Raw genomic sequence first — 14452 nt, forward strand, 5'->3', positions numbered from 1 at the left:
CTTTTTGTATCTAAGAAACATAACCAGGCATTGTTGTTTTCTGAGTATCAGATCTAAAATAATGCAACAGAGTACACCTAAAACTGTCTCCTCTTTGCAGCCAGTTTCCTCCTTATAGGTGGATGGTGGGGTTATAACTATTTAGGATTGGTATCTAGTTTCAGACTTGACTTTTTCGTGGATAACAAGACCCAAACTTACCAAGAGAGTGGGGCTTCAAATTATGATGTGAATTAGGCAGACATTTTGTTTCCTTTTTGATTTGTAAGAAATGGTAATGCTAGTGCACCTTCTAGGGTTTGCTTCATTTTCAAGCCCGGGCTCTGTAAGTATTAATATTAGAGGTTGAACAAAAGAGGAGGGATTACTCTTTGGAGAAGCTATGCTTTCTAGGTTCGCCTCCAAACTTCTTGGTGCAAGGTAAGGTAAAATGAAGCTGTGGTGTTCCTATCACTTTCCGGGTTGGGGTTGAGAGTGCATGTGAATTGTGTCCAGTGAGGGAACCCAGGATGTGATGGGAGGCGGGGGGGGGAGAAGAGGGTCGCAGAGGCCTCTGCCTGGACATTTTCACCATTGAGATTCTTCACCTAGTGCAGATAGATGACATACATTCTCCCAGATCTAGTCTGATCACCCCCTTCTCTCAGGTAAATACAGGGGTCAGGCAGCATTAAGGAATGAAACCCCTAAATATAGATTACAATGATGAAATTGGGGGCACTCACCGCTTCTCTATCCAGGGATTGATTTCTTAATTCAGTAAGGGGCTTTCGCCGTCTCTCCCTGAGTTCTCTCCATTGCATTCTGACGGCTGCTACCATAAAGGCTCCCTCTGCTTTTATTTTTCCCTTCCTTCCCATAATACTTCATTTAAACCAACTACACATCAGAGGATTATCCTTTCTTCTTTTCTTTACAATAATGTTGATAATCTGTCACTTTGACTTGTGATTATATTGTCAGCTACACTAATAAATCTGTAAAATAATTTGAAATCCCTTGCTGGCTAAAACAATTTCTGTGGCAGGTCAGTCAGTACCAAAGGCTCGGGGAAGTTCCTGGAGGCACTGTCGGGAGGCTTTCTGCAGCCTGTTCATGCCCACTTGTTTTCCCCGCTCTGGAACATTTCCCCCTGGATCTTAGGCTTAAACAATCCATTGCTTTTCCCCAGCACTTGATCATACCAATTTGTAAGTGGTGGCACCTGTGTGATTAGGGAGCTTGCCTGGGAGGGAGACAGAGGAGAAGGGGAGTGCAGAGAGGAGAGGAAGAAAATAGGAAGGGAGAAAGAAGAGAGGTGAGAATAGGAAGGAGAAAGGAGAGGAGAGAGTGTGGGAAGGAGAACTGAGGTGGGAGAGGAGGGAGTATAGAGAGGACAGTGGAGAGAGGAGAGAGGTGAGGAAAGGACAAGAGAAGAGAAAGGAGAGAATGGAGCAAGGAGAGGAGAGAGAAGACAGGAGAGGGGAAGGTTGAAAGGAGGGAGGGGAGGAGAGGACCCCGACAGCAAAGCCACCTGCTGGAGAACCTCTTACTTACCTGCTGGATGAGGTGCTCCTCGCCGGCGCTGTGGCCTGCCGGGACCTCACTCCTCAAAGCCAGTGCAGCACGGGGTTGCAGAGGATGAGAGGAAGATGTTCCCGGGGCCCTCTTAAAATCTCTAGGTCAACCCAACCTGGATGCTGAGAGGCATAGTACAGCTAAGAACTATGTGAATGCTGGTTCGGGTGGCAGGTAGGGTGCTGTCCAGATGTTAACCTGGCTCTTCAGGGGAATCTGGCAAGTCCTTCACGAGAAAGGCCGAGAAGCATTTTCCACCTCGGCAGGCGTCTGCCTGATGAGCATGTTTTGGGTGCTGATGAATGTCCCGTCCTAAAAGTCAGGGTTTGATGTAATTCCAAACAGAGCTAGGATTAGAGATTCCTTAGTAGAACAGAGTTAAAGATTAATGGTTTTAATTTGTTTTAATATAGCACTTATCCAGTAAAAAGCCTTAAGTATAAAATTCAAGTGAACCACAACCAGAAGGTTAATGGATTTTCATCAGCTGAATTTTATAAGTGTAGCAAATAATTATTAGTTCGAGTCTTCACTGCAGTTCCCAGATACCCCCTAGAGATTCTCATTTGTGAAATGAATGGAGGAATAGGTTATTGATTTTTACTTATATTGAAAAAAAATCTTACTGTTTGTATTTAGTTAAGATTTAGAGAATACTACTTCTGTGTAACTATCTTCCACACATGGGTTTTATTTCTTAGATGTCTTTTTGTGTTCTTGAAAGTAAGCTATATTTAAGAGACCACTAAAAGTTGGCATTTATATGAATGTGAATTGAATGGCTATAAGGCACTTGTTTTCAAAAAAAAATTGTCAAAGGGTAGATTAAAGACTTAAGGCAACTGTACTGAAACTGAGTATAAATCAGTGTAAAACCATTTTTCAGAACTTGGATTTATTCTCTCTGGCTTGTTAGCACAATCTGCATTCCCACACTGCATCCACGTGGACATAAGATTACAGGTGTTTGCAGTAACTTTTAGAATTCCCAATGTCACCTAGCTAAAGACAGGAAATGTGCATCTTAACATGCTAGGAAAAGATTTGGAGGGAAGAGGGCCAGAGGAAAGGAAGGGGTAATAGGATCAGCTCGGTAGGGAAGTTACCTTAAATTTATATCAGGAGTTGGCACACATTTGCTGTAAAGGGACAAACAATAAATAGTTTAGGCTTTGCAGGTTCTGTGTTCTGTAGCAATTCTTTGTGAAAGGAGCCATCAACAAATGGGCGTGGCCGTGTCCCAATAACCCTTGTTTATGGCCACTGAAATTTGGAATTCGTGTAATTTTCACACGTCATGAAATATTCTTTTGACTTTTTTCAACCTTTAGAGATGTAGCAAGTCTTACAAAAACAGGTGGTGGTCTGCATTTGGCCCGTTTTACAGGACTGAAGTGCAAATTCCATGTCTGCACTTACTGTTCAGCCCCCAGCAGGTGCAGTCAGCCCTGGGGCAAGAAGAAAATGCTTCCACTGGGGTTTAATCCCCCGAGAAGCTGGAGTTCTCTCTCCACCACATCGCCTTCCCCACTGCTGTCAAGTCCCGCAGGCCTCGTGAAGGTGCCCGCGCGGTTGGGGACACAGCCCGAATGCTTTGTGGGGACGTGGGGTCAGCTAGCACTGTCCACGCAGCCTCGGTACAGAAGGGGCATAGTCCATCCCCAGTACAGCTGAAGGGGGTCCCAAGTGTGCAAGACGCACCCCTGAAATGGCATGCGTAGAGCAGGAAGAGTTTGCCCCCTCCTCCTTTAAAAGGAAGAATTTAAAAAGCAGAAACTCCAGCATAGCCTACCTCTGTCCGTTTGATTTTGAAACCTGGCAGAAGTCTTGTACGACCCCTGGTTTCCACCAAGTCCTCAGCTCAGGACACATGCACACGGCCTCTCCCTTCTCCGCGTGCTGCGGTAGCTGCCATCCTGCAGGAACTCATCCAACATGGGCTAGAGACTCCGCATTCCTGAACGTCGCTTTGTCTCACAGGCCATCCAGCTGAGCCGGGACGGGCAGTACCTGCTCACAGGAGGAGACAACGGCGTGGTCATGGTCTGGCAGGTGTGCGACCTCAGGCAGCTGTTTGCCTACCCGGGCTGCGACGCTGGGATCCGGGCCATGGCCCTGTCTCATGACCAGAGGTAACATGGCCTCCGGGTCTGCTAACGGAGGTGGCGGAAACTGGAGCGGATTTACTCAAATGGGCTGGGCTGTGGGGGCACCTGTGCTGTGAAAACAGCCAGTGAATATTGAGGTTTCCAAGATACTCTCTAAAAAGGGATTTTCTGTCTGATGGCATTGCCACTTCAGACAAAGGCGGAAGTCTCCGGGATTAGACAAGACTTAAGTAACAAAGGCTCCAGTTACAGTGCTGTTAAGCTCTTTAGATTTCTTAAAGTACCTTTTCTCCCAAAGTTGTAAGAGCCGTAAACATGTTTCATGTAAAAGGCCGTATCCCTGTCCATGAGGGCTCCATTGAGAGATTTGGCATCTTTCCTAAAACCTCCCAAGTAGTAAATTTTGGGATGATAATCTTTATTTGGTGTCTTACTTCCTCTTAATATACAGTCACTCATTTTAGTTTTTTGTGGGGTTGTTTTTTTTGTGGTAACAAAATATTTACCAGTTAAGCCATTGTTTTGGTATACAATTCAGTGGCATTCAGTACATTCACATTGTTATACAACCATCACCATTATGTTTAGTGCATATGTTTGTAATTCATTATCTTCTTGATGAATTAACCTTTATATTTATATAGTATCCTTGTCTCTCATAACAGATTTTGACTTAAAGCCTATTTTGTCTAATATTAGTACAGCCACCCCAGCTCTCTTTTCATTACTATTCGCATGGAATATCTTTTTCCATCCTTTCACGCTCAACCTGTTTGTGTCTGTAGATCTAAAGTGAGATTCTTGTAGACAGCATGTATTTAATCGTGTTTTTTATCCATTCTACCATTTTCTGCCTTTTGATTGGAGCATTTAATCTCTTTACTTTTAAAGGAATTACTGATAAGACTTACTTTTGCCATTATGCTAGTATTTGTTTTCTCTTACAGCTTCTTGTCCCTCATTTCTTCATTGCGACCATCTTTTGTGTTTGGCTGTTTTTGTGTAATGTGACACATTTCAGTTCCTAATTTTGATATGAGGTAGTGGGAAGGATTCTGAATATGACTTCTAAGGCCTGGTCTTAACCTAACCATACAGAGAAAGGTCTGAGACAGTCGGCTGTGCCGAGAGCAGCTCCCCTCTGAAGTGACCGCTTCAGAAGCTGCTGTGGTCTGAGGACTCGGCCACACGATGCACATGGCCTGTCCTGCCGAGCAGAGCCCAGCACAGCTTGCGGCCACCGCTCTGCTTTCCTACTTTTCACTGATTATCTGCATGTCAGAGACAACTGTCACTGATGGTTTGCTGCTTCCTCCACCAGCAACTACCTGAGATTGTGATCCTTTCTTTTGATTCTGACACCTCACATAAAAGAGAGGGCTCCCCAGCCCAGGCCCCCTTAGAAATTATCCAGCCTCATCTGGTCTTAGTGACTCAGCCTACATGTACTGGCTGTAGTTTCAATAAAAAGGCAAGCTATGGCTTGGATCCTTGTAGAGCGTCAGAGGTGGCACTCTAAGCTTAATTCGGCTGCATTTAGTCATCAAAATACACACCTTAGTTTTCACAAATTACAGCGCTGACTGCTATCTTTGGTATTTACCTTGTCGGTTTGGGGAGGGCAGTTCTTCAGTAACAGATCCCGAGGAAGCGAAGAGGTTTGCAAACCCCTTCTCTCTGTCTTTCTCCTAGATGCATCATTTCTGGCATGGCCTCAGGAAGCATCGTTCTCTTCTACAATGACTTTAACCGGTGGCATCACGAATATCAAACCCGCTACTGATGGTGACAGCTGCACGTCATCATTGCCCCCAGCGGGGCGGGGAGGCACCCTGGAGCAGCTTTCTCTTAGAAGTAGCAATCACATCTGAATGTAACTTAAATTTGCTTAAGAAGCAAAATATTTTTTAAAGTTAATTGCTATTTTTGTAGACTTTGCTTGACTTTTTGGGTGGGGGGGTGGTATAGCAAAGCAGAAAACTGGCTGCTGGGTTCTGTAGTTTAAAAAAAATTCTATATTTTTAGTCCTAATGAGAAGTCTATTTTCACCAATTATGGAAAGATACAGTGGAGTGAGTAAACCCATTCTAGCTATATTATGAAAAAACACAATTCCCATTTATCTGTAATCTTGAGAAATATATGATTTTAACAATAGGGTAAATGGGTTATAATATAATAGGGGAATTTTATGCTGTACTTTGGGTCCTGTATTTTTTCAAACAATTGTGCTTCTTAAGCACTGAAGTTTGGGGGATTTAAATAGTGATGTTTAAATTATGGTTAATGTAATTTAAGACATCTCAATGAATTATTTCTATCACTGTTCTTCTTCAAGCATGTTTTAGACCTAGAAATTTATGGTTCGGGGGAGGCTATTTTATTGTGTGGTTAACATAAAGGATCTAATGTTATAGCAAGTGTGAAATATTTAAAATGTTTTCCTGATTTGTTGTCTTCATAACACACCAAAATGAAATGATGGAAATGTTCTTGGGCTCACAGCATTTGTTTTTCTTTTAAAGTTGCAAGTACCAAAAGCTTGCCCCTGAGGTTTGACTTGGCCCTGCAGGAAGGCAGAGGCTGCATGTGCTCCCCTCCCCCAAGCCCAGGTCTGAGAACAGAGGCTACCAGGTGCTGTGGTAGGCCACACCTGTCTTACCTTCCATTTGTTAGTAAACTATCTTCACCTTCCTTTTGATTAGCAATTTGTACTAAGAAACAATGTTATTTTGGTGTTGTATAATTCTACTTTTCTAGTAGACTGCTGTGTGGAATTCTGTGAAAAATATTTGAGAAAAGGTCTGTATCGCATAAATAAATTCTTTGTAAGTTGTGCACTTTGACATTCCATCTCTATTTTCTCTTGCAACTTACCCAAAGGGGTCCCCTTCTGCTTTTCCACACATTCAGCTCTTGTCTAAAAGCAGATTTGGAATGGAACAACTCAGTTTGACAGAACAATTAAATAACATTAGTAATTGAATTGTTAGAAATATATTTTCTAATTTTAAAACATTGATAAAGCAATTATTTCCCCCCTCCAAAAAAAAAAAAGAGAGAGAGAAAGAGAGAGAGTCAAACTGGTTCATAGATTTTGAACCACCACCAGTAAGAGACGCTCTTTAATGAAAACCACGACACGGGCCTTTTCTGTCCAGGTAGCTCCGTCTTATTGAAACAGATGAAAATGAGAACACGAAACCTGTGTCTAACAAATCACCAAACAAGGAACTCAAGGAACTTTATATACTGTCATTAAGATCCACCATTGCTTTGTAAACCATTAAAGAAAACGATAGATGGTAAAATGTGAGAGAGAGGGAAAGTATGTCTTGGAATCAAAGAAGTAGCCACATTATTGGTAAATTAGCTCCACATCCTCACTGGTATTAACCTGTGATCTCATACTTAGGAATAGCTTAGTCGTATGCCGAGCATATGATATTTCAACGATCCCATTTTAACAAGCGTTTGTTTGTTAAAGCAAAATTAATCAAGCAACCTCCTCTTGAAGCCAAAGAAGAAAAGCTGTGCCTCGACTGCCTTTGTTTTTAAAACTTAGAACTCTGGACCCTCACCTGAATTTTCCGCTAACAAACATGGCTGGCAACAACACAAGTACTTCTCACTGATAGCATCTCTTTCATACAGTATTTGTTAGGGTCTATTCAATATTCATTTATCCAATTTTCACTCCTTGTAAATACATATAAACCAACTAGGGAAACCAGTCAAAGTGGACATGGTTTGGGATGAAACTGAATGAACGACAATAGATGGGAAACGCGGGGGCACATTCTGTAAATGGATGTCGTGGAAAATGCGGTATGTTCAGGAAAGCACAGTGATTTATGGCTGGTTTTAAAATGCATTGCCTTGAGAAATTGAGATTTTCCTGACAGTATTGACTCTTTCTGAGATATCACCAATCACCTCTGTAATTTAAGAAATACCACCAAACCTCTGGCGGACGGCATGAGGGCTTGGAGAACAGAGAAGATGAAAATCTGACAAACACACTGATACAAACTGGTCGATACGTCTCTTAGATGAGCATCTTAGTCCCAAAATACAGCAAAGCTCCATAAATAAATGTTCTCATAAATTAATTCAGTAAAAATGAACGATTTTGCTCCCTGAAATTACATCACACTTCAGTTCCACTTCTCAGTATACAGGACAAGAACATTCAAAGTATCCTGCATGGGAACCTAAGAGCTGTTAGGACACGAGGTCAGTAACTTACACCCCATGGCTGGCCTTTTCCATTCAGCTCCGAGAGCAGAGTAGAGCAGAAGGGCCAGGTGCCTGCCCTCACATACCTGGTGCCATATGTCCTCCACTTTGCAGTCAGAAGGCCAGTGAGGTGGCAGAGGTCGTGCGGCTGCTGCCAGATGGCACATCCACTTTGCACCCTTTTCAGCAGAGTTGAGTTAAAACAGCAGACAACAAACAGATCAATCAAGAGAGGTATCTGAGGGGAGAAATTTTCACTCGGTATCCTCAATACATTTTTCTGGACATGACTTCAAGAGCTCCTGGCCATGCCAATCGTGGACCTGGTTTGGTCCGTCCTGCGTCAGCCCTGCCCACTCCATCACTGCTGAAAAACAGCAGACTGAAGACACAGTTCCCTCTGCATCAAGAAGCAGAAGTGTCTTTCAACAATTGGAAGGATCCCACCACGGAACTCGGAGGAGCTTTGCCAGTTCCTGGTGTGTGTTCTAGGTCAGAGACTAGCAACCAGCCTCCGATCATCACGTGCCATCACATTAGGCCAAAGCATGTTCACACACACAGAAAGGAGGGAGGCGTGACTCAAATCTCAAAATCTGCATAAACCATGTATATCAAAAAATACGCCAGTGCTTCTCCTTGGCCATTCCTGTCCCTTCTCCCCATCAGAGGAAGGAAAGTTTTCTACTTCAACTAGGAGAGCAGCCAGCCTAGCTACCTCCCTGTTTTGTAGCATAAAGTGCAATGATGCTAATCCTATATGCATCATAAGTTATCATTGCAGAGGAAGCGGGGAAGTTGCAAAACATCCTAACTGTAAAAAGGAAAAGACCATAAATAACAAATCAATACAATAGCAAAATTAAAAGATTTAATCCTCTTCCGTGTCCTTTCAGATGAGTAAGACACAACTTTCGGATTTTTTAAGCTAAAGATTTGAAAGGTGGAGTCCATGATGCATATTTTTGGGTCCCCTAAGGTCACTATTTTAAAAAACTCAAGGCTACAGTGAATGACACTGACCCATCCCTGCCAGCCCTCACTGTTGTGAACCAGAAATGCAGATTGCTTGCACCAAGGGCCATCACATTTTTCTCTCTAATGAAAGCCAGGGTGGTTTGGCCTCTAGGCAAGCTCTCTTCCTGAGACAGCCAGCTGCTCCTGCAAGGGAAGAAGGCAATCTACAAATGTTCCTGTGAATTTTGAGACTTCAGCAGTCATATGCCCGAACCATTAATTATTTTTCCGTCTGAAGTTCGGAATTTTTCATTGCCAAAACCAAGATTTTAGGGTTGCTGGGCAGGCTTGTTATTTCCTCAGACCTGGCAGGAAGCAGCTGGCTGTTTTGTAGCTATGGACTTGGCTAATTTGAAAGACATTCTCCAGACCCGACTTCAGCCTCAGCACAGACAGGTGCCCAACCCTCCCACCTCGGCCCACCGAGCTGAAACCATCCGACCACACTGGAAGCCTGCAGTGCCCAGCTCCATCCCAAATGAAAGGGCTTGTGTTTGGGAAGGGGCATGACAGGAGCAAATGACTATCACGCTACCAAATATACCCTACCCTTTTCTTCCCTTCAGCTGTTCCATGGAGGCAACTCCTCCCCATAGCTAACTGCCTTTGAGTTCAAGGCAGCAGATTTTATCATCAGATAGCCCCTTAACACCCACTGGCCAAGACCAACTGGAGTGGTGGCATACCTCAGCCTCCCTCCAGAGAATTATTCTCTTCCTCTAACAAAACTCACATGCCCCTGCTCCGATAACCTCTTAGCATCGATTTTCTACCATTTTGCCAGGTATCTTCCCAACTGACTGCCGCCTTGTGGCACAGATGTCCCCTCTAAGGCATCTCTGACCACCTAGGGGCCAGCCCAGTTATAAGGAAGCTGCCCTGGGGCCGGGAGAAGTCAGTCCCAGCTCAGGCAGGTCTGGATGAGCTCCTGACCCTTTCTGAGTTTCTGCATTTAAGTGGGGATGTTGCATCTTTGTGTCAGGACTGTGGTGTGGCTCAAGTGAGAGAAAATGAAAGACTATAAACTGAAAACTTTCATGGTTCTTATTTAGCACGTAGACATTTCCAAGAACGAGATGATCACCTTTTTAGAAAGCAGCTAATTCTGTCACTACACTGCTCTGGGATTAGAATCTTACCCCAGCTCTGCACTCCCACCTGGCCCTTTGTGCCTCCTTCACACTGACCCCGGGCCACCATCCAAAGCCCCTGAGATAAGTCTGTCCCCTGCTGCACAACCAAGACATCTTGCAGACGAGCCTCTAGTTTCCCCCACTAATACCTTGTGCTTTTTCCCACCAGTCCTTGGCTGCCAGGACATGAAACCCCTCCCACTCTTACCAGCACCACAAACCTCGAGGGCCCCAGAACAACTCCATACCCATGAAGGCGCCACTCCAGCTGCCCACAGTCTGCACATACTTCTCATGACACAGTGGAAGATTACGCTGACATGTAAGCAGCTCTGTTGGCACCTAATGCAACAGTGGTCACTGAAATTCTCCACTCCCAGACCTTTCACGGGAAGCAGTGCCCGCCCAGGCCTCGGGCACTTCTGCAACAGAACCGCAGGGCTTCACACTTCGATTTCATACCACATATTTGGATTAGTGTTCTAACCTGCTGAGATCATGCTAAATCCATTCATTCCACATAAAGCCATGGAGAAGCATTCTTTCTACATCACCACTCACATCATATGCCAAAAACAAAACAAAACAATCAGAACAAAGACAGAGCTGTGGCGTCTCGACAGAGCTGTCCCGTATGGCAGGCGTAGCCACGTGTGGCTATTAAGTCTTGAAATGTGCCCTAAGTGTCAATACATACCCGAGTTCAAAGAATTAGTACAAGAAAAATATAAAATAGCCCAATGATTTTTTTTTATACTGATTACATGTTGAAATAGTACTTTGTATATATTTAGAAATATTGGGTTAAATAAAATATACCATTAATTTCACCTGTTCCCTTTTTTTTTTTTTAACGTGGCTTACATTATATTTCTACGGGACAGCAAACTGTTCTAGAAATCTCTAAGACAACATATTAATCAGCAGTTTTTCTTTCCATATGGTTCATCTGTCCTCATTCTCTCCTAATTCACATTTCACAACCTTATCCATTAAAAAATTTCTGGGAAAATTTTGCCCAATGCTTTCAATCCATAAATTTCCACATCACAGCAACCTTTATGCAGAAAGAGAAATACACACTCACTCACTGAATCTCGGCCCAACTGCTGAGCCCAGCAGGCACGTCCCAATGGCTTTGGCAGGTCACCACTGCCTTTTTCTACCCCTATTCCAAGGTCAGTTTCTTTAGACGTTGATCACCTGCTCAAATAAAGGAATGAACATAAAATAAGCACATACCATTCTCCCTGTACAGAAGCAGAGGAACCCAGCCCGTACGCACCGGTATTTACATTCTGAGAACAGAGTTAAGAGCTCAATAAATATTTGCTGAGCGCAGGGGCGAATGGTCAGTGTGCTTGTGTCAGAACTTTTATTTCAGATCGTTATTCAGACGGCCATTCACATCCAGGCCTTGATTTGCCCCCTGGATGACGGAGACTCCCAAAAAGCACAGGCTTTTGGCATTGGCAGAACCTAAAACTGCATTGTGGCTCCGTCTCCTGCCACGTGCATGACCTGGGTTATGTCCCCTAACTTCTTGGTTTGCTCTATTCATACCACAGCTTGCTCTTGGTGTTTGTGGGATAAAGAGAATTACGAAAGAACTGCTAGGCCTGCTGCCAGACCCAGTCCATGCTACTTCCCAGCCCTAGGCCAGCCCCACCCCCGCCCCCACCATGCCCCAGGCCAGCTGAGCGTGGCCTCAAGGGTGGGAGCATGTGCCTTCATCCTGTCACCAATGACAGGCACTGCTCTAGCCACATGGTTTCTTAAGTTTCTAGTAGATGTCTTTGAACCTCACAGCTCAAGGGAGGGGGGTCAGGTTTCAAGCTCTCACCCGTGCCGAAGGCCTTGTTCCATCACTTTTCATTTTTATGCCCCTGCCTTGACGTTACCTCTTCCTTTCCATTAACAAAAATATTTCCATTGGAAGCTATGAAAATGTTGGCTCTGTAACAAGTCAGTGAGGAGAGAGATAAGCAGAACTTTTTAAACCTGTCCATCACAGCCTGTACCTACTGCAGCTGTGGGCCCAGGAAGCCCATCTATATTTTGTAACCAGCCTCTGGATCCTAGGTTAGTGCCAGAGAGAAATCATTGTATAATCACCTCGTATAGTTATTTGAACTAAAAGGTCCACAGCCGAAGTAGATGGTTTCAAGCCCTGGAGCTGTACAGCCTCGAGAAGTTGGGGACAGACGCAGTACCTACGGCCAGGACCACAGTCAAGCAGACATTATGAGGGAACAGAAAAGAGCCAAAATGCACTGAAACAAGTAGAGACAGGAGACGGCACAATCTCAGAGAGAGAGAAAAAACACAGGCAGACGGGAATAGCTGCCCTGACTCCCATTTCCAGTAAAACCTTACCTTCCTGACGTTGGCTCCATCAGATTCCCTCTGTTGTGCCAATGGTCCATTTATTCTTAGCTTTTGTTTGCTACGTGAGCTTCTGCACCTGTAATCAAATAAACTTCAACCAAGACACATCTCCACGTGTTCTTCTCATGCATCACTCTTCCCCCTCATGGACCCGACACGTCACAAAAGCAGACACTGGCACCTGCCGGAACCTGGACCTTTGATCACACATCCTTTGCAAAACAACAACACAGAAACCTCTGCCCACCCTGATTATTTTTTCTCAATAAGGAAAAGTTTATTGCGGGTTGGGTACACTTGTAGGAGGCAAAAATCTAACAGTGAGAATGCACTACAGGGCCCACCAGTTTAGAAGATGAGTGGGTGAAACAAATACACTGATTATGTACAGTTATTAAAAAGAGCAGGGTGGTGGAAAACTGCCAGCAGCCTTCCAGGGGGTCAATAGCGGGGTATCTGCGGGGCCCCTTCTGCCCCAGTCCTGCCTGTGCCTCGGCGTCTCCACAGCTGCCCTTTCCGCCTGCTCCAGCTGAAAAGCAGATGATGAAAGGAGACCGATGGCTACTCTTAGTTTATCCTGCTCCACTTGTAGCTGGCGTGCTGAGAAACCACCTCCATGGTGATGCCACACACACCAGGCCTTTCATTAAAAAGCCCCAAGGACAACTTCATGAGCATTTTTTAATTCATATGTGGGAAGAGTTGGGGGGAAAACACAACATCGAGGGAAGAAGGTGCCCTTCCCCTGTGGCCTGTGTAAAATAAATACCCAGTGTCTTACGCAAGCCCATCACCCCAAGCTGTGTGTGGCTGCTCCTCTGGGCACCTGAGAGCACGTCTGGGAGTCTGAGATTAGGGTCTGGTGACCCGACTGTCCTCTTAGCTGCTCGTTTCTTCTGCTGGAAAGCCAGTCCTCCAGCCCCCCTCAGCAGAGGAAGGTGTCATGTCACCTCTCACAGGACACCTACCAAGGGACAACCGCAGTTCTTAAGCTCTTTGTAAGAAAAAAGGAGCATTCTGAGTTTACTTAAATAAGGGAGGGGTCTTGGCTCATCCAAAGTGTTTCTATAAAAAAATGCATTAAATGCTGGAATCAAGTTACACATTCTCCTGGTGATGCTGTAAAATGTCCACTGAACCTAAACAGATAATTTAAAACAAGCCACTCTGCGTATGTCACCAAAGCTGTGACTGCATATGACACCTCCAGGAACTGGAGGACAAGCCCGGGGCACTGGGCTCCTGGCAGCTCGGAGATGCCAGCAACCTGACAACCAGCAGTCAGCAGAGGAAGGCTCGGCCGTGAGAGGGCGACACGGCTCAGGCCCGCCTGCCACGGTCAGTCACGGTGACGTCGCCAGGTCCCTGCTCGCTCACAGCCCGTGGCCACAGGAGGGCAGGGGGCTGTGGAAGGTTCTGGAGGGACAGGGGCGATGGCTGCCACCCCAGACACAGGGGTCTCCTCGGTGGAGAGAGAAACTGAAGAGGTGGGCTCCGTCCCGGGCCGGCCGCTGTCGTGACCGTGTTTGCTGCAGAAGATCTGTCCCTCCTTATCTAGAGCCGTGTTCTGGGGAGAAACCAGCGGAGATGACACGTCAGCCTGGCCAGGGCCCGGGGCACAGCCACCACGACAGAGCACAACACAGAGCATGCACGAGACTCAGAAACAGAAGAGGAGAAATAATCTGAAGGCCCTCTTCTAAGGGAGGCCTAAGAGCACACACCCCGGGCAGCAGGCCTCGCCTGGCCTCTGCCCCCACTGCTCGGTGTCTTGCCTAGCTCTGAGCTGCACCTGAGTAATTCTTCCTGGACCCAGACCTTAAGCCCCAAAGAATCCTGGGACAATAAAGCAAACCCTATGAGAATATTCGCTAGAACTTGACAGTTAACTTTTCTAAAGGAAGTTCTCCATCACAGATGGAAAAGTTTCTCATAGGTCATATAAATACGTAATCCCCTTACAACCCAGGTGGCTGCATAATCTAGAAAAGCCCTGGGGATCCGATGGTA

General features: G+C 45.3%; 2 protein-coding genes and 1 long non-coding RNA gene across 11 annotated transcripts in view; 1 reads left to right on the forward strand and 2 right to left on the reverse strand.

Annotated features, from left to right (window-relative positions):
* LRBA (LPS responsive beige-like anchor protein) overlaps positions 1-6511 on the forward strand; it is a 561748-nt gene extending 555237 nt beyond the window's left edge. For both annotated transcript variants that reach the window (XM_019722880.3, XM_019722903.3), the window contains exons 56-57: positions 3538-3689; positions 5358-6511. In XM_019722880.3, coding sequence (XP_019578439.3) covers positions 3538-3689; positions 5358-5448 — 243 coding nt within the window. In that variant the 3' untranslated portion in view covers positions 5449-6511. The remainder of the gene's footprint in view (positions 1-3537; positions 3690-5357) is intronic.
* Positions 3433-11241, reverse strand: LOC109442659 (uncharacterized). The gene is made up of 4 exons (XR_002136641.3): positions 11142-11241; positions 7991-8083; positions 6543-6585; positions 3433-3567 (listed from the first exon to the last, which is right to left on the reverse strand). It is a non-coding gene; the product is annotated as an uncharacterized LOC109442659 (long non-coding RNA).
* Positions 11242-12694: 1453 nt separating this feature from the next.
* Positions 12695-14452, reverse strand: part of DCLK2 (doublecortin like kinase 2) — a 134622-nt gene continuing 132864 nt past the window's right edge. For 7 of the 8 annotated variants that reach the window (XR_012498191.2, XM_019722939.3, XM_074338453.2 and 4 more), the window contains one exon: positions 12695-14009. Coding sequence is in view for 6 of the 8 variants with exons in the window: in XM_019722939.3 (XP_019578498.2) it covers positions 13782-14009 (228 nt within the window). In the remaining 2 variants the exon portion in view is untranslated. The remainder of the gene's footprint in view (positions 14010-14452) is intronic. The other variant, XR_002136642.3, reaches the window with a different exon arrangement.

This window comes from Rhinolophus sinicus, chromosome 15 (genome assembly GCF_057876585.1).
Source record: "Rhinolophus sinicus isolate RSI-liver-muscle chromosome 15, RSI-T2T, whole genome shotgun sequence".
NCBI lineage: Eukaryota > Metazoa > Chordata > Mammalia > Chiroptera > Rhinolophidae > Rhinolophus > Rhinolophus sinicus.